Source organism: Haemaphysalis longicornis, unplaced genomic scaffold, assembly GCF_048455015.1.
Source record: "Haemaphysalis longicornis isolate Haplotype H1 unplaced genomic scaffold, Haemaphysalis longicornis Haplotype H1 scaffold_9, whole genome shotgun sequence".
NCBI lineage: Eukaryota > Metazoa > Arthropoda > Arachnida > Ixodida > Ixodidae > Haemaphysalis > Haemaphysalis longicornis.
Genome location: NW_027526460.1, coordinates 167122926 through 167147327, shown reverse-complemented (window position 1 = coordinate 167147327; position 24402 = coordinate 167122926). Strand labels below are relative to the sequence as shown.

The following is a 24402-nucleotide window of genomic DNA, read 5'->3' as shown; positions in this document are numbered from 1 at the left end:
GGAACAAGTAAAGCTATTTGGAGTTAGCTCAGAAAGTGCCCTTTCAAGATCAGTTTTGTTTTCATTTTTGCAACAAAAACTGTGATTTTTGACACATGTTGGCATCACGTGGGTGTAGAAACGGGGCGTGGTCATCGCGCATCACTGCTACCAACGAAGAATGCGTGCCACTCGTAATTACTCTGCATGATTTCCATGAGTGAAACTTAAGCGCAAACGTTTTTCACAGGGACGAGAAAGGGAACGACACAGGCGCCTACTATCAACTGAAAGTTTTAATGAAAACGAATACACATTTATACCACCCCCAGACCGAACAACCCAGCACGTGTGCCCTTCGCACATGCGTACGGCCGTACAAGAGAACCGCCCCATTCCCTTCTCGTTTCTCTTCTCCTTTCCCTCATCCTCTACCCCCTCTCCTTGAGAAGTTGCACTTCTTTATCTAAAATACTCAGCGACGGGTGACTTATACAATCGGGACCCTTTATCCGGATATGGCACGGTCTCTGTGCTTAAAAACTACTACCGTGTCCGTGAAGTGTGGCTGACAACGTGGCTGATAACCGCATTTAGAACAGTGCTGCGCCAGGTGTGTGTAGGGCTTTCCTTTCAAAGAGGAATGATGCTCCCTCAGGCGTACATTTAGACAGCGGCCGGTCTGGCCGACGTACACCCGGCCACAGGACATGGGAATGCAGGCCTAGCTTGTTCTCGGCCTGTATAAGTCACCCGTCGCTGAGTATTTTAGATAAAGAAGTGCAACTTCTCAAGGAGAGGGGGTACAGGATGAGTGAAAGGAGAAGAGAAACGAGAAGGGAATGGGGCGGTTCTCTTGTACGGCCGTACGCATGTGCGAAGGGCACACGTGCTGGGTTGTTCGGTCTGGGGGTGGTATAAATGTGTATTCGTTTTCATTAAAACTTTCAGTTGATAGTAGGCGCCTGTGTCGTTCCCTTTCTCGTCCCTGTGAAAAACGTTTGCGCTTAAGTTTCACTCATGGAAATTGCGAACCAACTAGCTTGTCTCTCCATTTTACTCTGCATGAGCGCGTTTGGTTCTTGGTATCAGGGCACGAATGGTGAATCAGAAAATGATTTTTAATCGTCACGCTTGCACTATGACAGTAATATTGCTCGAAATCGCCTGAAAATGTCAAGCGGTGCCTATTTGTAAAGCTACTTTATGATTTTAGGCAGTTTTTATTGCCTTTGCACACGTTGTCCTAAGTTGTGTAGTAGTTCTACTTACCACAGGACCATTCGCGAACAGTTTACAACAGTTTCGGTTTCGTTTCTGCGTCGCGAAATTCATATTTGGCGTTACTACTAGTTGCCCAACTTCAAGCTTAAATGCCGTGGCGCCTTGAGCATCCGCGACTGATTCTCGAACAAAGCACGCCGCTCCTGACTTCCCCCAACCCTAACCCGATTTCTGCAATACGAACTCCGATGCAAGTCAAACGATAACACCCAGTCACCAGATATCTGTTCCGACGAGGAGAGCGCTTCAAACCTGCCTTACACAACGCCAGCTGTTCCCCTGCCAGTTTCGTTTCCATACGAGGGTACTATGTCCGGAGGTCTAGTGATGTTTCTTAGTTGAACTGTCTATTCGGACGACGGGGCAAGAATATATAGGAGAGGAAACGCCCATTGCGGCCAGCGCGATCGAGCGACCAGATAATGTCACAATGATAACTACGGCGACCTACCCAGCTCCGCAGCTGCGGCGGCGAACAATTTGACAGCAGCACCTGGTTGAATTTATTAAATGCAATACTGTTGTTTGCAGCATTCGCCACAAGGCGTGAATCGCTATGCGCTAGAGCTGCTGCGCGATGCAGGCATGGAACGCGAGTTTATCTCAGACATAGCGCACGCGCGTCATCATCCCGCAACGTCAGTGATGCTGGCACTTTTCAGTGCACTGTCGCATAACCACATTAAATTGGCCAGTGCACTCAACTCGCTTCGAGCACATCGCATGCGAGATAAGGCCGTGTGTTTACAGGTTTTACTTTTCTTTTTTTTTTTTTTGTGTTCACAGGTTTGTATTTTGGGCTTGCTGCTCGCGCAAGATTGTTTACGCATTAAAATAAAATGCCCCTTTTATTCGCTTGTACCGTCCGGCTTAAATTTGACAGAAAATTAATCGCGAAGGCGGGCTCTTCAGCCAACGGAAGCGCAGACACTCTTGCTTTGGCCACGGAATGTTTCGGCGGCCCGGCGAAATACTCACGTGATGCCGCGGCCGGGTTGGACTGGGCGAGCACGAACAGAACGCGCACTTGCCGTGGTGATGACCGCGCACTTCTTTCGCTTGCCGCCAGATGCCGGAAACTTGACGTTCGCCAAGTGCTTGTGACGTTATCAAGCTGCCCCAGGAAGCTCAGTTTCCCCTCCTATTTTATTCATGCTCCGTGATTAGGACGGAGTCTCCAATAAGTTTTGTACTGTTTCATTTCAAAAATGCTAGGCGACGCTGCAATGCAGGAGGCTTGTAGTGCTGATCTTTTTTATCGTGCAAAAGCTACTTGGCCAAAGTTTGCAAGGCACGATTCTAGCGCATCGCATTTCATTCCTTCAAGCAAGGCTACAATAGCGAGTCAGAAGATGATAATAAAGCGCAACGTTATGTTTTGAGAGATAACTGACAGTGAACGTCAGCAAGCACCATCCACAGAGTCCGTTTTGAACTTCATGCATATTTTTCCGCATCGCGTGCTTTTCCCAAATACTGTGTTGGCCATAAATGCAGTGAGTCATTGAAAATATGTTTTTACGTTACATGGGGGCAAATCGGTGCCTCCAATAGTGTTAAACTGCTAGATTTCTTCCAGAGAACCACCCGAAATTGCACATTTTGAAACTGAGGTTGGGCTTCACCGCATAGCACGAGCACCACGCGTGCCAACATTTTTTTATATCTGACAAACTGTTCCGTGCAAGTCGACATTTTTTCTAGGGCATGTTTTTGAAGTGTTTCTCTACAAAATGTATACTCTGATTTTCTTCTACTACCGGTGGTTTGTTATTAACAACTCCATTTTTATCATTTTCTTCGACAACTGGACAAAAATTGTGATTTTGATATTTTTTTCACAACTATGATGTATGAACACATTAAAAAATCTGGTGTTATTGGAAAGGCTGTTAAATAATCTGCATTTTGTGCTCCTGTAATTAGTGCCTAACCAATTTTTTAGCAGAAAAATATGTTTTCTTGGACCCCTAAAAATCTGTCAATTTTCCTGGGGTCACTTAAGGTGGCGACTTTTTTGGCTGCTCTCGGCATTTTCCTGGCGACTTTCCCTCCTCGAAACCTGGCAAGCCTGCTTCCAAGCGTGCCAGGTGCTCTCCCTCCTGCTCCTCCCTGTGCAGTGCTACCCTCGAGGCCCAGCCCCTTCCCGACCAGAAGAGAGCGCAAGCACAGCCCTCCTCCCGCTATGGCCAAAGCCCGGCCACACTGTGGCTGCTCCTGCCCGGCACCCGCTTCTTCACGGGCCCACTGGGAGGCTGATCCCAGTGTCGGTTGGAAGACGGGACTGAGCAAGTAACAGGCGACACAAGCGCTGACCAACAACTGTGCGATTTTAATTCGCAAGAACATGTACACACGAGAAACTAGGGGAAGAGAAGGAAAGAGACATAAAAACGCAAAATAAAATTTTGTCAAAAGAGGGGATAGCAACTGAACAGTGAGACGGATGGTTCGCTGATACAGTCGCTCCCTTTCCTCTTGATTTGGAAGGCCTCCCTCTCCCTTCGCCCACGGTAAGAGGTGAGTGCGGCGCATTCAGTGAACCGGAGGGTGCAGCCGCACGAGGCGCAGTGCGCCAACAGCGTGCCACCTGTAGAAGACCTGACTTTGTTGGCATGCTCCCTCAAACGTTCATTCAGACAGCGGCCTGTTTGTCCTATATAGGAGCGTTCGCACGTCAACGGAATCGCGTACACGACGTTACTCACACTGTCGACGTAACGTGTCTCGTGCTTTTTGACCACGCTGGTGATTTGCTGCTTTCTGCGTTAACGCGCTTACTAAGAAATGCCCTGAAGAGGTCCTGCCCCCACCGTGCACAACAGAGTCTTGAGGCGCAAGCTGGCCGTTTGAGGTGTGCCGCGTATCCGACGGACCTCCTGCGTGCCTTGGCAACTAAGCTGCTACGCGAACTCACTTCGAAGGCTCCGGAGAAGTGCCCTCAAGCAGAACGACCCAAGACAGCCGTCATCCCGTACGTCCATGGAGTGAGCCATGCGCTCAAGAAGATTGTTGGCCAGGTGGGCGTACGCCTTGTGTTTTCTGCTCCGAAGAAACTGAGCCGCCTGTGCAAGCGCGTTAACGCAGAAAGCAGCAACGTGCGTCAAAAAGCACGAGACACGTTACGTCGACTGAGTGAGTAACGTCGTGTACGCGATTCCGTTGACGTGCGAACGCTCCTACATAGGACAAACAGGCCGCTGTCTGAATGAACGTTTGAGGGAGCATGCCAACAAAGTCAGGTCTTCTACAGGTGGCACGCTGTCGGCGCACTGCGCCTCGTGCGGCTGCACCCTCCGGTTCACTGAATGTGCCGCACTCACCTCTTACCGTGGGCGAAGGGAGAGGGAGGCCTTCCAAATCAAGAGGAAAGGGAGCGACTGTATCAGCGAACCATCCATCTCACTGTTGGATAAGGAAATCGTCACGCGGCGAAAGATTGTCGTTGCCATACTCATTGTCGTTGCCATAATCACCTTTTTTGTGAAAATTTTATTTCGCGTTTTTATGTCTCTTTCCTTCTCTTCCCCTAGTTTTTCATGTGTATATGTTCTTGCGAATTAAAATTGCACAGTTGTTGGTCAGCGCTTGTGTCGTCTATTACTTGCTCAGTCCCGTCATCCGCGCTGCTTCCAAACGATATGACGTGCCAACCAGCCCTTCGGTTCACCCTTTTCAGTCCCAATGGTTGGGGAAACCTTGGCCCGAGGGAAGGGCCCTGCTCTCACCCTGCCGGGGGCGGCACCTCCTGGTGGCAGGGAGGGCTCTCCTTGTCCGCCCCGTCATCAGCCTCCCGGTCTGCCTGGCTGGCTGCCACCTGGACAGCAACACAGCAGGGGCACTCAGCCACCACACGCTGCTCTGCACGCGTGCCGCAGCCACCTCGGTCACAGAGACGGCACACCCCCGTCCCCGGAGCGCCTTCCCTCCCACTCGCTGCCCATACTCACTCCCGCAGCAGGTGCTCCACTACGTTCTAGGGCGCACTGGCCCACCCGCATCGCTACTGCGCACGCCGGCTCTCCTCGTAGCCCTGCTGCCAGGGTCAACAAGAGGGTGGCCCTTTCAACTGGCAGTCTCGGGTCAAAGCAGCCAGGAAGCATCGCGACCATGCCGGGGCCAGCTCAGAGGCACTCATTGCAGCTCCACCTCGCTGCCCTCTTTGGCGCCTCATGTGGGGGCTTGCCAAGGGGGTACGGTGGCATGGCAGACAACACTAGTGCCAAAGCCAAACAGCACTCAGAAAAGGAGGAGGCCACACACACGTGGCGCTGACTACCGACAAAAGGGCTTGTATGCCTCACAGCAACATAAACGAAGAGAGAGAAGATGCACCAAAACAATAAAAAATATTAATTCAAACATTTCGCAGCCTGCAGTTAATCTTCAATACATGCTCTCTCCTTTGGAGACAAGGCACCAGATGGGGTGCTAACACAATCGGTGCCACTCTTGTGTATCGTGGAAGCCTCTGGCAGCTCCCGCTTGCAGATCTCTGCAGTGCTTGGTGAATACTGAATAATTTGAGGCGCTAAACAACGCAGACCAGCAGAAACACGTAGACACAGACAGACAAGGCGCCTCTTCCAACTAAACTTTATTAGTGAAAAACCCTAGGTTAAACACACTGTTCTGATGTCATGAAAACGTCACACCAACAACGTGTGCAAACCTACACGTGTCCATCTGAGAACTCGAGTTCTTTGAGTGATGATGCGAACAACGGTGTACTGATCCACTTGTTTCCCGCCTTATGAATGAAGTACGCCTCCACAATCTCTCTTTCTTGCCTATTTCTGACCCATTTTAGAAATGTGGCCCGTTTGAAGAGCGAGGTGCAGTTTGTACCCTGCAGGGTGACCTTTTGCAGTGCTCTGCCATGTGGCCACCAGCGTTGTTCTTTACTGCCCAACAGTGCTCGCGCGCCTTGTCGTTGAAACATCTGGCTGTTTGGGCTTGTTACAACTAATTGTTAGAACTAATGGCGGCGGCAGAAAGTTAGATGGGCAGATGACATCGAGAAGTTTGCGGGGACGAATTGGTCGCAGTTAGCGCAGGACCGGGGTAATCGGAGTTTAATGGGAGAGGCCTTTGCCCTGCAATGGGCATAGAGAGCCCGGTGATGATGATGATGACAACTCATGGGAATGTCGCAGACAACTCCCATGGTACATTTTGCATATAGTAATTCGTCGTACTTCTTGGAGCACGATTGCCGCTTCATTTGCGTCATCATAGGGCAAACCTTTGCCAATTTGCAGGGCACTCTAAACACCACATTGACATCGTACCTTTGAGCAACTTTTTTGAGGTCATGCGAGATGGAGAATCCCGCATTGCTCAGCTGGGCAATCTGTTCATTAAATGCATCTTCTGCACTCAAGAACTCGAGTTCTCAGATGGACACCTGTAGGTTCGCACACACTGTGGGTGTGACGTTTTCACGACGTCAGAACAGTGTGTTTAACCTAGGGTTTTTCACTAATAAAGTTTAGTTGGAAGTGGCGCCTTGTCTGTGTCTACGTGTTCATCCGGCCCCCATTGTTTAGCGCCTCCCATTATTCAACCCCCTAGCCCTGGTCAGGCTTTAGTGCTTGATGGCTTGGCACTGCCCAAATTTCGGCGTACAATGGCCGGACAACACGCGCACAGCGAGCCAGCCGCCAGATTTTGCTGTGACACAAGCTGTGTGCTCCACTAGCCCCGTTTTCATGCATCGCCCAGTTTGGCCTTCACACCGCCAGCCGCACGTCGGTCTTGGTGAAGGGTCACCAGGGCCGTACCCAGAGGGGGGGTTTGGGGGTTCGAACCCCTCCCGAAATCTTTTCCAGGCAGCACGCAAACAATACTTACTGTTGCTTTCAGCAAAACTACCCCCTTCCCAAAATTCATAACCCCCCCCGAAAAAAATTTCTGGGTACGGCCCTGAGGGTCACACATGGGTTTTGCCCCACCAGGATGATGGGAATGCTGTTGTACACATTTTCCAATATGTGTCGGTGCATCTTCTCTCTTGGCACTGTTATCGTGGAGCAGCCTTTCCATTTGCACTGCTGCGAGGCACATAAGCCCTTTTGCGGGTGGTCAGTGCGTGCAGCCTCCTTCCTCCTTTTCGCCAGCCTATCGTGAGCGCTCTGGCGACACAAAGCAAGCAGATCACAGTCCCCCGCTGCACCGGTGGCCTGTTCGAGCATTCTTTCTCAGGCACTCCCTTGGCTGGGTCCCCACGAGCGACACACAATGCTGCAAACAAAGGCCATGCGCCAAAGGAGCGATGTTGGCACCAAGGTGGACACCATTCATGATGTACGTGCGGGGGCAAGAAACACCAAAGACTTGAGGCACGCACAGTCAACGTCTGCAGCATCATGAAACACCAAGGGAAGTTTGTGGAATCAGCGAACCTCAATGGCAGTGGGAAGTAGTGGAAGCGCTTACACGAGTTGACGTACAAGAAGGAGGCACAACACGTGCTTTGCGGAGGTCATCCCTATCCCTTGCTCCCACAGAGACACTCTCCTCTCCTCCTCTCCACTTGAGATGGATGCAAGGACTGCCAACGAGGAAGCAGGGGCTGTACACACACTCATGATATCTTCCGAGCGCAGCAACCAGGACAGCCACCATGCCGACGAGGCCAGCCTGATTATCAAGTGTTGCCTGACAGGATGCACTCGCTGGTCGCACACATGGGTGCAAGGGCTAGCAGAGCGCAGGTGGTGGTGCTGCAGAGCTGCCTTTCGCTACAGGCCCCGTAGCGGGAGGATGGGGCCCTTCCTGCCGGCCTGCCACAGGCACGACAGCAAGGTACGCATGACGAAGCTGCAGGGGAGAACAGAGGCTGTCATCCCTGATCCCTGCTCTGGCCACAACACCAAAACTATTTTCCTGCCCCCCAACGGCACTGCCAAATCGCAGCCTCTCGACATGGGCATGACCCGGAGCATGGAGGTGAGTTATTGCGGCCACGTGATCCATGAGACTGCCAACCTTGGTCCGCCACACGGCTCCTTGGCCGCGGATAGAGGTCAAGCGAACAGCACTCGCAGCAAGCAGGCTTCTTCACAAAGGCTGCCCCCCCTGGTGGGGGAATAGTGGGCCTGGCCAGGCTGTGGAGGCCCACGCAACCACCCTAGGTGGGCTGCAGCTGGCCCCGGGCCTACCTCGCTACTGTTGGACGACAGCACTGCTGCACTGCGGTGTGAGGCGACCTGGTGGCTCCCCAGGACCCTGGAAAGAGCTGTAATGGCTGCTACAGGGCCCCGGCTGGCCACCATCCCCACACTGCGCAGAGGTTGGCTCCTCTGCCGTGCTCCCACGCTGTGCCACCCCGTCTAGCACTCCCGCCTGCTTCCTGCTCACGTGGGCACCAGCTGACGAGGCACTGGCACAGAGAGGGCTCCTGCTCGGGAGCTCTTTGGAGGCCGACCCCCCCGTGCAGCGAGGGCCACCCACCTGCTGGCGGGGGGAGCTGGGCCGCTGCAGCAGCTGCAGCAGCAGGGGCCCCGGCCGCTCGGCTTCCAGGCACAGCTGGCCACTCAGCTCCTGCCGGCTCAGGAGCTGCTCCACCTGCACGGGCAGCACGCAGGGCCAGGCTACGCTCCGGCTCGCTCGGCTGCTGCACGAGCACTTCCTCCGAGCCCACAAAGCGTGCTCTTATTAAAGCGAACAAACCTACGGTTTAGGCCACGTTTACCTACGTCTCCAAGGTTTTTCTTTGAAAACCTTGACCTACGGCAGCATCCGCAAGCACGTGAGTACTGCTTCAACTTCCAGGCTAGTGAGCTTGCCCCTAAAGTCAGTGGAACTTGAAAAGTACCGCCACCTTTTTCTCTCCACCGCCGCATGAATCCACGTGATTCATTGGCCCGTTTCAGTCATGTGGTCAGTGGCGACCACTTTTGGTCCACCTCCTCAGTTATCCCTGTCAGCAACGGCTGGGATGTTGCGACAATCAAATTCCACGATCACTTTTCTGCACTTTTTTAACAGTAAAGCTCTTAAGCAAATCGCAATTTTTTTGTGTCACTAGTTAAAGGGACAGCAACTGATTTTTGTCGAGAAATGGCTTTGCTGATAACACCCTAGAACTTTTTAAATCAAACTTTTTAGATCCACGAGCTGTATGTGTCCCTCCCAAAAATAATGCTGGCATTCATGACATAGAGTAGCTCGGCAGCATACTTTTGTCTGTACGCGAAATGAAAAACAATATTTAAAAACTTGTCCCCAGCTGAAAAAGTTTGAATCGCAGGCTTTCCTTCTCCTTTATGTGTTTTTTTAATGCAACAATCTATTTTGCACGAATGCGCCATCTGTTGGGATAGGTGATAGGTAGAATGTGGCTTCACGTTGTGGAGGTGGGAAAATCGATTCTCCCAGGGTGTGACTTTTTTTTTTTTTAAAGCTGCCGTTGGCGTATTTGGAAACTGAAATAAAATATTTTGGCAGAACAAACACCCCTGACTCAGGCAGAATTGTCAAAGCTCCTTCGCTGGGTCTGTTTACTGAACGTTGCCGTTGATTCTGGGCATGGAGGCTCAGTTAGCCACACTGAGAGCAACCCAGCGACGGCGGGCGGCGTGTTTTTAAAAATTTCCAGAATAATGTTTAGAAATACATATACAATTTACCGTTGTACAAATACTCGCGTTAAAAGGTTTTCAACACGTAAATAAACGTTTCAGCAGTTACAGTAGCTGCTAAGTTTGCAGGTCACGTGACAGGGACACATATTGTAGTGCCAAGTTTCGACACTTCCGGTTTCAGGAAGCTTGCTGCCAAATTAAAACTATTTCCGCCAATTTGTTTAGAAATTGCTCGTGGTTACCGGGCTGTGCACAACGCTGCTTTCACATAAGCCAGAGAACATACTATACGCGACAAAAATCCCTTCAAGGACCCCCAGGAAGAAGAAAGCACATAAGAAAGTTGTGAGAAGCGACGAGACCCGCACATACCGGTACGTTTGCCACACCCTTGTAAAATTGCACTGAGTCCTTTTAGAAAGAAGAAACAAACAAAAACAACTACACTGCCCACAACCCGGGTGCTATCACCCATACATTACCGGGGACGTACTTTACACACGAGCAAGCGCCTGCGTGAATTGAATTAATGCTTCCCGTAACTTTTCCAAGATAAATACCATTTTTGGTCAGTCATTGCTTATACTGTGTTGCTAATTCTTGTGTATTATTTAAAGTACATATATCTCTGTGGATGTGCAAGAGTATTTCAGGGGGATTTCTCAGTAAAATTAGGCAGTTTCGAGTTTGTGTCTGTCCTGTGGCACTTCATGTTCCATTTCTATATATCCCATTTTGAAATCATGACATACATCGCCTTGTCCAAAAATGCGTTTCCCTTAGCATAAACAAATGCCTCATATGGTCAGGTCCGAAACCCCTAAGGTGTAGCTAAGTTTAAAGAATTAAAAATAGCACAATTTGATGCACGTTGTTGCTACGTGTGCCACGAAGCGCTGGATTTCTCTCTTTTTTTTTTTTCGCACAATGCAGGGTTTAAATTCCATTGTGAGAAAGGCGAGCACAGAGTTCTGAACAATATCGGGCCAAAAGGGGGGTGAATGAGTTTTCAAAACACTGGCGCTTACTTAAGTACTGCCTTTTCACCGCTATAGAACATGACACCTAGCGTACTTCCAATTGCAAGAAATACTGATCCCCAACGTTTGGTTTTTCATGCTGCATGGTTTCTCTTCTCGCTGCGTTTAGAACGTTGAAAAAATGAAAAGTACACAAAAGTTTTATCCATGCCTTTTTTACTAATCCTCGAGAATTACACACCTAGCCAAAAGCGAGGTTCAGTTTAAAACACAAAGCAGTTACCGGAAACCCATTGCGCTATTTCGTAATGAAAAATAAAAGGGAAAGTTTCACTACATCTGCAACTTCATTTGCCATCTTTATGGTTCGTAAGCAAAATTACGCAAGACCGCAAACACATCTCACTGTTGATTTTAAAAGGAACAGAAGTGGTCAACAGTGCAGCCGCAACAGAAAATCTGTGCTGACTGTGAGGTCCCAGAAGCATGATTTTAACACTTTGTGAACCTGCTTGTCCCTTTGCAAAACTGTAGCTAAACATGAGATGATGATTGTACTGCGGGCGTTAGCAATTTAATTCGCAAATTCACTTGCGATGAAAGCCTAAAGAAGTGACCCAACATCGTTACTCATCAAATCTGCCTTCAGTGTCGCTAAAATTTCATTTAACTAAAGCTGCGTGCAAAAAAAAAAAAAAAAAGTTGGAACGGTGGCATTTATATCTCAGTGCTGGTTAAAATTCAGTAATTTTATGTTGCCTTTCAAACACAAAAGAAAAAAAATATCGTAAGATCATGGAAAGAATGTCTGGGCTACTATTTCAGTGGTGCTACCAGTGGTGTTGCTATTTCAGGACATCCCAAAAAATGCAAGAACGCGTGCTGCTACCAATGAAAGCGATCGAAACTACTGTTGTAAATTGAATTCCAGAGATTGAGGCTTCCTGATTTGTTTCTATTGATGCTTTCGTTGAAGGCTCAAAGCCACACTCGGGAAAGATCGAGCTTGCTACGAGCCACTGCATACAAGTTCATTGTCACAATTTTGGCCATTCTGAGATTCCCGATGGGTGGCCGCTTTTTCGGCGTAGTGATGAAAACTCCTTGCCGCTTGAGGAACCAAACTACAGCATACCACTCTTGTTTGTGCCTTTCGTGCGCACATACATGCCCACAGTGTGCATTCCCCGCTACTGGAGCATCTACACTAGCAGCGCGATGCTGTCGCCACCTACATGTCGATCTCGCGGTGAATGCGGCTGCAGGAATGTCTTGGAAATCTAGGTTGCGTGGTCAACACTGGCAGTTCACAGCTGGTGTGTTGCCTCAGGATGACCAGTGCCATGAACAGCAACGTGTGGAAATTCTTTGATGTGCACTCTAGGGCATACAATTGCAAGCGCTTGGGCATAATCTCTAAGATTTCGACTGGCTTGCTCAAGCGCTTATTCAAAACATGGTCCATTGAGAGGCAGTTAACACCAGTGTTTAAGTGTCTGAATGTGACGACAATACTGCGTATTATAGGCGTTTTTGTACTCGTAATGAGGAGTTGCACAAAAAAGTCAATTCAGTTCCACTCTACATGAAAGTTGTCGAAAGTGCGGAACAGTGATTCACCAGAGTTTTTGTTACGGGTGTCTTTGGTGTCTTTGTGTGCTGCTTTTTTCTGTATATCTGTTTCAATCTACTCGGGTGGGACAACCCCTAAAATTTTCCAATTTCTGGCCAGTCTCCCACATAGGCATGCGCTGCGTAGCGAGGAACAACAGCAATCATTGGAGAAGGCTTCTGGAGACTCGCCTGCAACGCCCAAGGCTGCCACTGTCTCTTCCAGTCTTTTGGGGGCACACACAAAGAAGCTGCGCCACTGCCGTGGGGATGTGTGTCACGCCCTCCACTTGTTTGGAGCAGAGGCGTCTCGTCTGCCATGCACTGAGATCAGGTTAACTTTTATTTTGTTTTCCCACTCCTTTTTTTTCTCTCTCTTGAACTTTCTTACTGAAGCATATCTTCTGCTCCTCTATTTTGTGTTACATAATTGGTTTTCACCACTAAAACAAATTCCTCTTGGCCAATCCCTCTAAGTGGGTACGTGATGACACTCGCATGATGCTTAACAACATTGAATAGGTGACCGGTAAAAAGCGCAAAGGCTCATGGGTACGTCGTCTGCTGCCGCCACTTCCGGTTCGAGATCTCTCCTTCCCTCCCATACGCCTGCGTGCGTCGGCGGCTTTCAGGTGCGTGTGTGCGTGCAGTTTATTTGTCACAGGGTGCTTACCTGTCAGATAAACCCCTAGTAGGGTCAATCGTTGTTATTTATGGAATTCCCGATGCATGAGCGTCTTTTTTTTTCCGGTGGAAACAGATAAACAACCAGCACACACGCGCGTGAAAGCCGACAGTGTACGGGAAGCCAGGAGAGCTCCCGAACCGGAAGTGGCGGCTCTCCGCGGGAGAAAACAATGCACCCATGAGCCTTTGCGCTTCTTACTGTTACATATGGGCCCCTGTGGAAGTGACACAATGTTTGTGTGGCCAACTCTGGAATACGGAAGCATAATCTGGGATTCATACGAGAAGTGTCAAATAAATAAGCATGAGCGACTTTAGAGAATAGCTGCTAGGCTTATCGCAAAGAGCAGTTGCTCACTGCCTTACTTGCCAACGCTGGACTCGTGTTGCTGGCTATGCTTAGAAAGACGCGTGGGCTTACATTCTTCCACGAAATGCACAACAGCCAGCCGAGCTTATGCGCCGAGTAATTTCCCACACGAGTGTCTCCCCGCATCCATCCTGCTCTGCCTTTCTTGTTCTCCGATGCCTGTAAGCACGAATTAAGAGGGTGCCTGTAAGCACCCTCTTCTAGTCAAAACTACCGCGGGATGGCATAACGTGTAGCAGTGAGTTTTTGTGCAAGCTTTGTAGAAAATTCTGGAAGGATTCCTGAAGCAGTGCGAGTTACTTTTTGTTGCTGTTCCTTGCACTGTGACTGGTGGTCCTTTTTGCTCATGTGAGCACTGTTTGTGCTCCACTTCCGTAACAGAGCGTGTGAAAATGAAACAAGTCAATTGATAAATGACAGTGCGAGGCAGGAGTTGGGCACCACGGAAGGGGCCCTGCTGTAGGCCGGCCCGAACAGGCGAGGCCTTCGCCCCCACTCACGGTGGCCAGCAGAGGCTGCACCTCCGGCTCGAGCACGCTGAGGGTGAAGCGCAGGCCCGAGGCGTGCAGGAAGTCGTGCACGAGCGAGGCCGCCAGCAGCAGCCGGCCCTGCTCCTCCCCTCCTAGCTCCCGGGCACCGCTGGGGCTGGGCAGCTGCTCCTCCAGCGCCAGGTACACGCTGGCCCGAAGCTCCGCCTGCACGCACCACCTGCTGAGGCCCCTGCCAGGCCACGTGCTCCTTCTCTCCAGCGCACAGCTGTGGCAGCACGCGCGACACCCCACCCTTGTGGCCCCACTCCTGTGTTGCCTGGGAAGCCCTTGGCAGCCATAGACAAGCATTCGGAGCTATTCTGCCCTCCCTCAGTGCTCCCAAACTGGGCCATTCCACAGCTCCCCAGCAGCATCCCAGAGCTGGTGCCACAGATAAGAACCGCACTTGCTGGCAAACAGAGCCGCATCTTAAGTGAACAGAGCCCTTGTTTGCGGCTCAGGCCCCGCCTCCCCTAGTCGGCCCTCCCCCGACCGCTCACCTGCCTCTGGCTCAGGTGTGAGTTGCAAACATGCCGACACTGTGCCCAGTTCAGTGACGACTCACGGCTGACCGCAGCATCCCCCCGAGAGCCCTCAAAACGTGGCCCCTGGATCCTCCTTAGTGCTCCATGCACACCAGATTCTGACAGCGAGCCACTCGAGAGCACTGGGTCGTCTGTTACTTCTCACTTTCCGCATTCCTCAGCCCACCTTGACCAGCCCTGCCCGAGCGAGGTCCTGTGCGCTGTCCGCACTGCAGCCACACCTGGAGGCTGTTCCCCACTGGCTAGTGTGGGGGGACGCAGTGCACAGTGCGCTAAATGCCGCACCAGCAGCAACTACACCAGAGTACACGACGAACACTGCCAAGCCCAGCCAAGCAACGCCACACTTGGCCCCCCACATGGGAAACTTGGCTCACATCAAGCGCTCTTCAAGCAATCATTTATACTGAACTGATGACTATGTCAAACAATTTCCAATCCCGTTTGAGCTCTTTCTACGTGGGTTTGACAGTGGGCACAGCCGACATGCATCGAGAATTAAGAAACCAAGCGCTTCTAAACAACTACCACTAGGAAAATTTTGTCCGTAGAATAGAAAAAACATTTTGCCCAATTCAGTTACATTACTCAACCTTCAACATCTAAATGCTAAAGTGTCACATGCAAGCTTCAGGCGCATTTTAAAACACTCCAATGTGTTCCCAAGAGTGCCGGTTTAGGCCTGTTGGCACGATATGGCAAATAATGGAACAACTAGCACAACGAGGACAAAAGAGTACACACGCACAAGGCACGAACTTCCAACAGTATTATTGGCAGACAACTTCATACATGAAAAACTGGCCCATGTCATAAGGCATATTTATTCGCATCACATTCAATTGCTAAAATCCTACTCTTTCTTTGGTAAGGCCACAGAGGCAGTGCTAACGCACTAATCTTTTGCATTTGCTACCAACTGAGCCTCTAACATTTCTCGCATGAGCTGACCTTTGTGTTTGGCATAGTCAAACAAAGACTTGCTACGACACTGCTTGCAGTGTCGTAGCAGCCATCACCCCGTGCTGTTCTTCACATTGTTGCTGTGCTCTGCAAGGCATCCACTCATGTGCCTACTTTCCCCACAATCTAACGGGGGGCTGTACACGACGCCTTCTGCGCGTGCTACAATGCGATTTGGTGTTTTTTGTGGCACGTAGGCTCGGAGATAGGCTAGGGTTTGTTAGTCTGCAAAGCTTGCTCACTTCGTTTGGTGCCAAAAACTTAATTCCTTCCCGCGCCCACACACCCATCTTTTTCAAATTGTGGGCGAGTTTTTGCAGATACAGTATGACCGCTGTCTTTTGCCTTTCCGTGGGCATTGCCCCAATCTCACCGTTACCACCTCTTCTCAGTTCCTTGAGCAGTGCTCAGCTCCAAATATTTGGGATGGCCAGCTCCAGACAGGCTTACACCTTGACTGCTGCAGCTCTGGTTCATTACATGGAGGCATGCTTTATTTGAGGCATTCGTCGAACATCCTTTTGCGATTCCTCTTTTCAGCACTGAACGTTACCGTGCGCTGCATATTTGGACGAGGGACAGCGGAAACGACAAAGCCAGATGATGATGTGTACACTAGCAACTGTTGCTTGCTTTTGTCTTCCCCACTCTCCCTGTGCCTCATCCAAATGTGCCGTGCACACTGATGCATATTGAATTCTAGGCTACACCAACTAGCCCCAAAACAAGCCTTTGTTATCCTCTTTTCACCAGCTTCGAATGCGCCAAGTTGAATGGTAGGAGTGGCATATTGGCTCGTGGTTCGTAACACCAGCAGACATATTTATCTCTAAATACAAGACTAATATCCAAAAACGGACTGACCCCCTTTCTGAAAGTTTGTCAATTCAAGCGGTGCATGGCACTGCTGGCATTTGTTAGTGCATTACGAGCCTCTGTTCCAAGCCTCTCACAGCAGCAGTTAAGGACAATCAAAAGATCAACAACGAACCAAAAGATCTTGTCAACCGGTGTCCCTGCAAGAGTAGAGGAAATCACCTCGTCAAGTTTTGAAAGAAATAAATCGCTCAAAACGGGGGCAATGCAGGAGCCTATGGAAATGCCCAACCTCTTATTTTGTATTTCTTATTTCGTAGAACTAAGATAAAAAAAAATCAAAGCTCTAAAAACTGACCGCAAGATAGTGTGGTAGCGTTTCAACACAAGTTAGTATGTCTATATCTAAATGATATGAAGTGATAACAAGATGGTGCAGACCAATCAAAACCCCTCTCGCTCAGCTCCTCTGAGCATGCGTGAGCATCTCAATGTCGCTATCTGTGAGAGTCACTTGATTGATTGGTTGTAGGGTTTAACACGCCGACACAACGCAGGCGACGAGGCGCACCGTAGTGGAGGGCTCCGAATTAATTTTGACCACCTAGGGATCCTTAACGTGCGCCAAAATCTCATACACAACGGCATTTTTGCTTCTCGCCTCCATCAGAAAAGCGGCCGCTGTGGCTGTGAGAGTCACTGATGGCATGCTTATACAATCGCCTTTTCTTGTGGGCGAAGGCTTCTGCAATCTCTCATCTGATCTGTTCCTTTGCGCGACCGATGAAACTTGCCTTGGTAAAATCTGGAATGCTGGGGCATCGGCGGCAGTGCTCAGCCAGCACACCTGGGCAGTGCCCGAAATGGAGTTAAAGACAGTGCCAAAGATGGGTAGGACAGCAGAAGGTGAGGAGACAACGAAGAAAATGTGGCCGGTCGTTCTTTCGTATGTCCACGAAGCCAAAAAAGATTGCTGGCAGACACGAGCTTCCAGTGGTTTTCACAGCGCCCAAGAAATCGATAGGCCTTTGCAAAAAGATCAACCACGAGAATAAATTCATAGAATGTAGAAAAGCGATTGTGTATCATCTGCCATTGCCATGCGGACAGTGTTATGTTGGACAATCGGGCCACTGCGTCAATACGAGACCAGCCAGCACATTACACACCCAGGGAGGCTAGCTACCGTATTTTCCAGTGTATAAGTCACGGTTTTTTTCTGGAATTTTTGCTGGTGCGTCTTATCCACTGGTGCGACTTGTGTGTGGAATAAACCCAGTACCTGGCGGCCGCGCGTGTTCCGCGCCCAAAAAGGTACCTGTGTGCTGCGTGATGTCAGCGCATGTTAAGAGACGCAGCTCTATGGTCTAAATCAGGGGTTCTCAAGCATGTTGGTCCCAGGGAACCCAGCTAAGCTCCATTAAGTGCCAAGGAACCCCCCCCATCCACCCCTCGCCATTTTTCATTACATCCACGTGCAATAAATTCAAAAGGAAGCAAGCTTGCTTGCTTTTGAATTTACTGCACGTGAATGTCGACTTTACGCGAGTGCGTACGCTAGCGGCACCTATCTCCAAACATAAGAAATGCGCATGGGGGTTATATAAAGCCGAGATTCAAGTGCAATAGTTTAACCACGTGACCTGTTTTCGGAGTCTGTCTGCTGGCGGGATTTATTGAGCAGCTCGCGCCTTTCTGTTATGCACTGACATGTGCTTACTGACACTCGGGCATGAGTAACGGAGGTTGCTTAGATCAATCGCACCTTGGGTTCACAATCTAAGTTACTTGGCGAGTGCGGAAGGGAAAATTTATCAGTAGCTCGCGGAACCCCGAGGAGGGGCATGCGGAACCCGTAGGTTCCGCGGAACCCACTTTGAGAAACCATGGTCTAAATGAATGAATTATTTGTTAGCAGGTCGGAGGAAGAAGGCTTCGATGGTTTTGCCTAAACGCCGTCTGTAGGAACATGCTGTGTGTGTATCAATAAACCATTTTTGAGAAGCTTGTTCTGTGTAGACTTTGGACGGTAGGTGCACGTGTCTAGCACTGCTTACCGGGAGATGCATTCAGAGGCGGCGGCCGCCGCAACCATGTACTTTCACCGCACTTTCTAACGAACTGATCCTATGAGTTTACCTTATAGTAAGTTTTGTACACCGTGAGTTTTGTACACATGTGCGTCTTATATACTTTTTTTTTTTTCAGGAAAACTGTCCTTTTGAGGGGGGTGCAACTTATACAAAAGTGCGACTTATATACCGAAAAATACGGTAATCCTTGCCATCATCACCTGGCGCCCCAGTGTTCTAGATTTAACCAAGACTAGTGTCATCGGCTGTGCAAAGGAAAAGGAGATTTTGGAAACCTCCACCCTTGTGAAAACAGGTGATCGTATAAGCATGCTGCCAGTGACCCTCACAGATAGCGAGGTCGAGAAGCTCACGCACACGCAGACGAGCTGAGGGAAAGGGGTTTTGATGGGTTTGCACCACCATTTTATCACTTCATATGATTTAGATTTTGTACCACGCAGTGCGTGTTGTGAAAAATGAAATAAGCTCATAATTTACGCATCATCCAGTCTCTGTGTGTTGTTCCTTTTCTGTTTAAGTTTTAAAACAGTGCGATTCAGCCGCCAAATTTTTTAATAATATCGCGGGAGCGTCAACCAGCAGGTGGGTCAGCGTGGTAGAAAGCGGCGAAGCGAGCACAGTTCGCAAGTGCAGAACTGTCCCACCAGTGCAAACGTCGTCTGCTAGGCTGTCCCCACAATGACAACACAACCCCTTCCCTCTGGTAAACAACCAGCTACCTTCCCTGCCGGTGGTGACAGCAATTTCTCGTGTGCCTTGTTTCGGAAATGAAGACAGGTGGCTGAATTACAAGCAAAAGTGTCGCACTTGTGGAAACACCCAAGCAGATGAAAGTTGCACTGGCGGCTTGGTTCTGCCCATGTGAACTGCGCGATCTATTCTCGCTCGTTTCTCCACTGTCTGCCGTAATAAGATGCCGACGGGCGTCGCTAATATTTAGTGATACTAACGCCGACCTACCCGGCGGTCAATGGTCACACGATATTGTTACAAATGTTAAAGGAGTACTGACACGAAATTTCAAAGCTGAGATAACTATGTAAAACGCTTCCTTTTTATCAGGAGATATCTCCCAGCAAGTTTCAACAGCAACCGTTCAGCGAAACATATTCAAAATTCATTTTAATCTTCGCCCGCACGAGAAAGCCCAGAGCGGGCCGACGTGACATCATCTGCTACGTGCCCCAAACTGGCGACGTCGGGGCTCCCGTGACGAAGCCGACGCGCTGGCTGTGGTTGGCGCGCGCTGCCCGGGCGTGTGTACACGTCATGGTTTTGGGACTGACGTCATGCTGCCCGGGCCTGTGGGGACGGCGAAGACCTCGGCCGGTCTGGGCGCGCGCGTGCGCTCGCTCGCGCTTCCAGAGAGGCAGCGATGCGGCAAGAATGTTGACGTCATGTGATACATCCTGTTATGGCGGCCGCTCGGCGTTTTTCTGTCGAAACCGAAACTGGCACGAATAAAGGACGCCGTAAATGAATGTTTACGCTGCGCTCGACCTTCTAATCTGTCATTCTATGATTAGTGGGCTGGTAGGCACGCATAGCAGCGAAAAAAACGTGACATAAAAATTTCGTGTCAGTACTCCTTTAAGAAGAATCTCTCTCCTGCTCATCCCTCATGGATTGCCAACTAGCCGAAACCCTCAGGCTTTTAGATTACTGCCTCCTTTTAGCCTAGTGCCCAGTCACAGCATCAAGTGTGCACAAGGCGAAGGACAGAGGGAGGAGAAAAGTCAAGAGAGGGCCTCGGCACCAGAGGGCAGTGCCAAGTGGCCCAACAACACGTCTCATTGGTGGAAACGGGGGCACAAAGAGAAGGGCCAGTGAACACCAGCTGCTCGCCAAACATTAAATACCAACAAGCTGAATTTCAAGGATACACGGAGAGAAGCCGCTCGAGCACAAGAAATAAATAGAAAGTGGATTTTTTGCAGCAGCCGGCATTTTCCACGGCTGTTATTTTGGCAGCAGTGTCGTCCGGTTGGCTTGCTGCTTTTATGATGTCAAATTTCCGGTTCTGGGGTTTTTTATTGTTTTCAGTGTGTGTGCCTGCTCTCTCTAACGGCTCGACCACAAGTCCACAACCCATGTATTCTCCATATCTCCCAATTAGGAAAACTTTTCTTTCCTCCACGGCACTTCCCATTTGCGTGTGAGCTCGGACTACCACTCCACTTGACAACTCGGCAGAAAGGATGGCTTTATCAGAGTCCTTCAATGCTTTACTGGTCACGAAACTTCGGCGCTTGTTTCATATAAGGACCGCGGGCGCCAACTACAGGCGCCACCGCCGCACGAAGGGCATCCAGCCGCTGCGCGTGCGGCATATTGGCCAGCTCTTGGCGTGCAAACGCTCACTGCTTTTGGTGTCTGCGCGCTGGTTAAGTGTGCTTTTTTTCGTAGTAGTTAGCGATGAATAGTCCAGTCATTGTGTATATCACCTGCCTTCAATGGAGTTTTATTTTTCCAAGTAAATTACCGTAGACATCGGCCGCGAACGGCAACTGCTTCTGCGTCCTCTAGCACACGCGCTGCGCTGTCGTGTTTGCGGAGTTTTAAATCTCTATTGCTTCTTTTCTTAAAGCAAAAGTTGTAAATACCACACATACGGTAGCTCCGTAGTCATGGACTGCTGCGTGGCTATCGATAATACAATAAAAAAATGAAAGAAACCACGTGCGCGTCGTTCAGACTACGCTATAAATGAATCCGTTGATTGCTCTGGAATGCATGGAACGCTAAAAGAGACAGCCCAATAGTATCGTCGTTTCGAGGAGTTGGTACATACTTGAGAACATCTAAAAACGCTGCAGAAACACGAAATATCAAAACACGAAGAGATATATGTTGCACCGTGTGCCTTCCCACTTCCGCGCTTTGCAGTCCTTGCAAAAAAAACGAAGCGAAAAAAGAACAATAGACCTGATTTTATCACACGCCACACAAAATTTTTAATATTACGAAAGGAAACAAAAGAGCGCGGTACAGCGTACAAAAATATATTTTTTCGCGCTGCGATGTGCAGCACACGGAGGAAACAGAATATTGCGAAGTAGCCAAGAACGACGCAAAGCTTTTCTGAACGACGTTTATTAAAGCGACCTCCTGCTCTACAAATGACTAGAATGAAACACAAACGCCGAAGAAGCAGTCCGCAGTGTGACGTGCACAGATGAATGTCGATAAAGTGAGTTGCGCGGCGTTTGCTATGCATGCATTACTCTCGGAACATTATTAATTTGAGATCCCTGGAAATAGGATCAAGAACATTGTCGAAGAAACAAAAAATCAAGTTAGCGACAAGGTGACGTCCTTTCGATATCAAACAATATTGCCCGACGGGACGTACGACAAAAAGAGTCAACGGGCGCTCCGGTTGAAACGGCAGAAAAGAAAACCGGAAGCAGCCACGCGTGGTTACAAAACAATAAAAATGAACCCTAAGGGACAATTCGCGGAAATATGAAAAGTAAAAGCACAAGGACGTCCCAAAGCTTTTTTTTACATGCGAGCCTGAGTGCAAGGTAATACAAGTTTGCAAACAGGTAATGAAGCACCGCTACTACCTGACTGACCTGACAAAAATCCGGCTTTAAGTTAGCCTTGTACAACTCCAGGTCCAGGATGCTCTCACACACAGTGCATTCCCACATACTGTCACACACTTATAATCGAAGCTGAAATCTCCCATTTCTTGCCTTGGAATGGTGCGCCTCCATTTTTCACGCAGCTCCCCGTCGCTTGGCAAAGAGAACAAGGAAAGATTTTGTGTTGTATCGTTATGCAAGGAACGAAATCCCGGGACGCAACACGTGTTCCGCACAAAACCAACACAACTCACCGCGTGTCCGCCGTTCGAGCCAGCGCAACGCTGCCCGACGAGTGACCTCAGTGAGATGGTGGCGCCACCGCACAGCGGCCAAACGCAGCATATGAAGCTCTCCCATTGAGTTACGGAGCAGTTTCATGACCAGTAAAGCATTGAAAGACTCTGGCTTTATCGAGGCTTCCACATCAGAACCTGAGTGGATTAGAGAAGGGCACGGAGACATTTGACGGCCCGCATAGGAGACCTGCGGTGAACTCCTGCGACTAAAGCAGGACTAAACATTAGCAGGACTAAACCGCTAAACAGTTCCGGATCTCACTCCCCATATTCTGATATCATCCGAGAAAAAATAAAAACCTTAAGAAATCTTGAATTCGCTATTCGAAAATCCCAACTACTGCACAGCAGGCGCTGCCAATTCGAGAGTCGTCAGGGCGGACACAGTGGGGCACGCGGCTCGGAGCTCGTGCTGCAGAGCACAGGTTCCAATGCTCGATGTCCGCGCACGCCCGGTTCATGCGCTCGTGCAAATATCCGGCATTATGCTCAAATGCAATCCCAGCACTCAACCATTTGCAACGGCGGAACTTTCGTTGTGTTGGCTCTGTCTGTGTGATCAGTGGGCAGCATGATTGCCAGGCGTGGAAACTGCCGGCGAGTATTGTGCAGCCGGTGCTTTAGTCCGTTGCCGGCAGTCAATTCAAGACTCCTGCTCCCGGCCGGTGCCACAGTCGAAAAATGCCGGTGCCGGCATTTTCTGCTCCAGTAATTTTGCGGCACTCTGCAAGTTGCGACAGTCACGCCACCGTTGTGCTGGCATAATTAACGCGATAATCAAAGCCGACTGCCAGCACAACGTGCACTACCAATAGCCCATTTTCCTACGGAACTTTGACAAAGCTGCACCTTCGTGCGATAAACGCGGGCGACTTCCAAACACACGCTCGTTACGAGTTAATTTTGCGGCACTCCTCATTTGCATACGCTGTTTATGGCACGTGAAGCTGCAATGGGCCAGGCGTGCCTTTTTTTTTTCCAACTTGGAGGACAGCGCTACACGGCTGGCTCCGTCAGCTATGAGCACAAAACTGTTCCTGCCAGACTTCAGAATGACGCATGCCAGTCACCAGAATTAAAACTCCGTGATCCCCTTTCTCACCTTTATACGGTTAATAACTCCTCTTTTTTCAAGTGCTCCGAGCAGCAAGTCACGTAACTCGATGTCTTCGTCCGCCGCCATTTTCAAACAAATAGTACACATGATGCGATGGTCGTGCAACTGTCAGCAGAAACTGGAGCTCATGATTCAGTGTTATAACAGTTGTAACAGATTTTTTTTTAAATTGGAAATGTTTCACAAAATGAATTGCTTTAGATAACTTTTTAGGCACTTTTTGAGCATTTTTTGTTGTGATTTTGTTTTCGTTACTTGGGGAAGAACATGGGTATGGGTGGCTAGAAGGAGATGCCCGCTCGAGCCCCCGCGCCTGCCAGAGCGTAGCAGACGCCTTTCGCCGCAGCTATTTCACGGTAGTCCGGTTGTAGCAGGTCTTATAATAAAGGCGAGTTGGCACACTTTCCCAGCTGCTTGCTGCAAAACGTGTATTGGCGCTGGAAACTAACGTCTTGAACTTCTTCCCTTGTATGTTAGCTGCATGGGACGCTCGCATCGTGAAGCGCTGGAGGATGGCGAATCAAGCTCTTGAGCTTGTCACCAAAATAACATCCGTGCCGTTTTCGCTTGGGTGCCAAAGTGTTCAAGCAACGTCTTAGTTTAGATTAACACGCAGCACGAACCATACTAGAAACGGTTCGTTTGAAGGAATTGTAGGTCGAAAAGTAAGTTCTCTTTCGTACAAGCTTTTATGTATATTTGACACAGACTCCAAAGACTTAATTGGCTAACAACACCCCCACGAGGAAACGGAGGTAGAAAATGTGCATCAACATTGCAAACTAGGCTAGCAATCAGTATTTAATTAGCAAACACAGATCAAGTCATAACATTCAGCGTCCGGAAACTATACCCATTTCAAACATCACCAGATCGGGATATCAAATATGCGATCGAGACCACTATATTATAATGTTAATAAGGGATCAGCACATAGGCCACAGAGT

General features: G+C 49.5%; 1 protein-coding gene across 2 annotated transcripts in view; it reads right to left on the bottom strand.

Moving 5' to 3' along the window:
* Positions 1–23676, bottom strand: part of LOC144153037 (centrosomal protein 43-like) — a 37097-nt gene extending 13421 nt beyond the window's left edge. Inside the window, exons 1-4 of one of the 2 annotated variants that reach the window (XM_077684669.1) lie at positions 23441–23676; positions 14000–14194; positions 8719–8832; positions 4992–5080 (exon numbers count right to left, since the gene is read on the bottom strand). In XM_077684669.1, coding sequence (XP_077540795.1) covers positions 4992–5080; positions 8719–8832; positions 14000–14194; positions 23441–23542 — 500 coding nt within the window. In that variant the 5' untranslated portion in view covers positions 23543–23676. The remainder of the gene's footprint in view (positions 1–4991; positions 5081–8718; positions 8833–13999; positions 14195–23440) is intronic. The other variant, XM_077684668.1, reaches the window with a different exon arrangement.
* Positions 23677–24402: the final 726 nt, after the last annotated feature.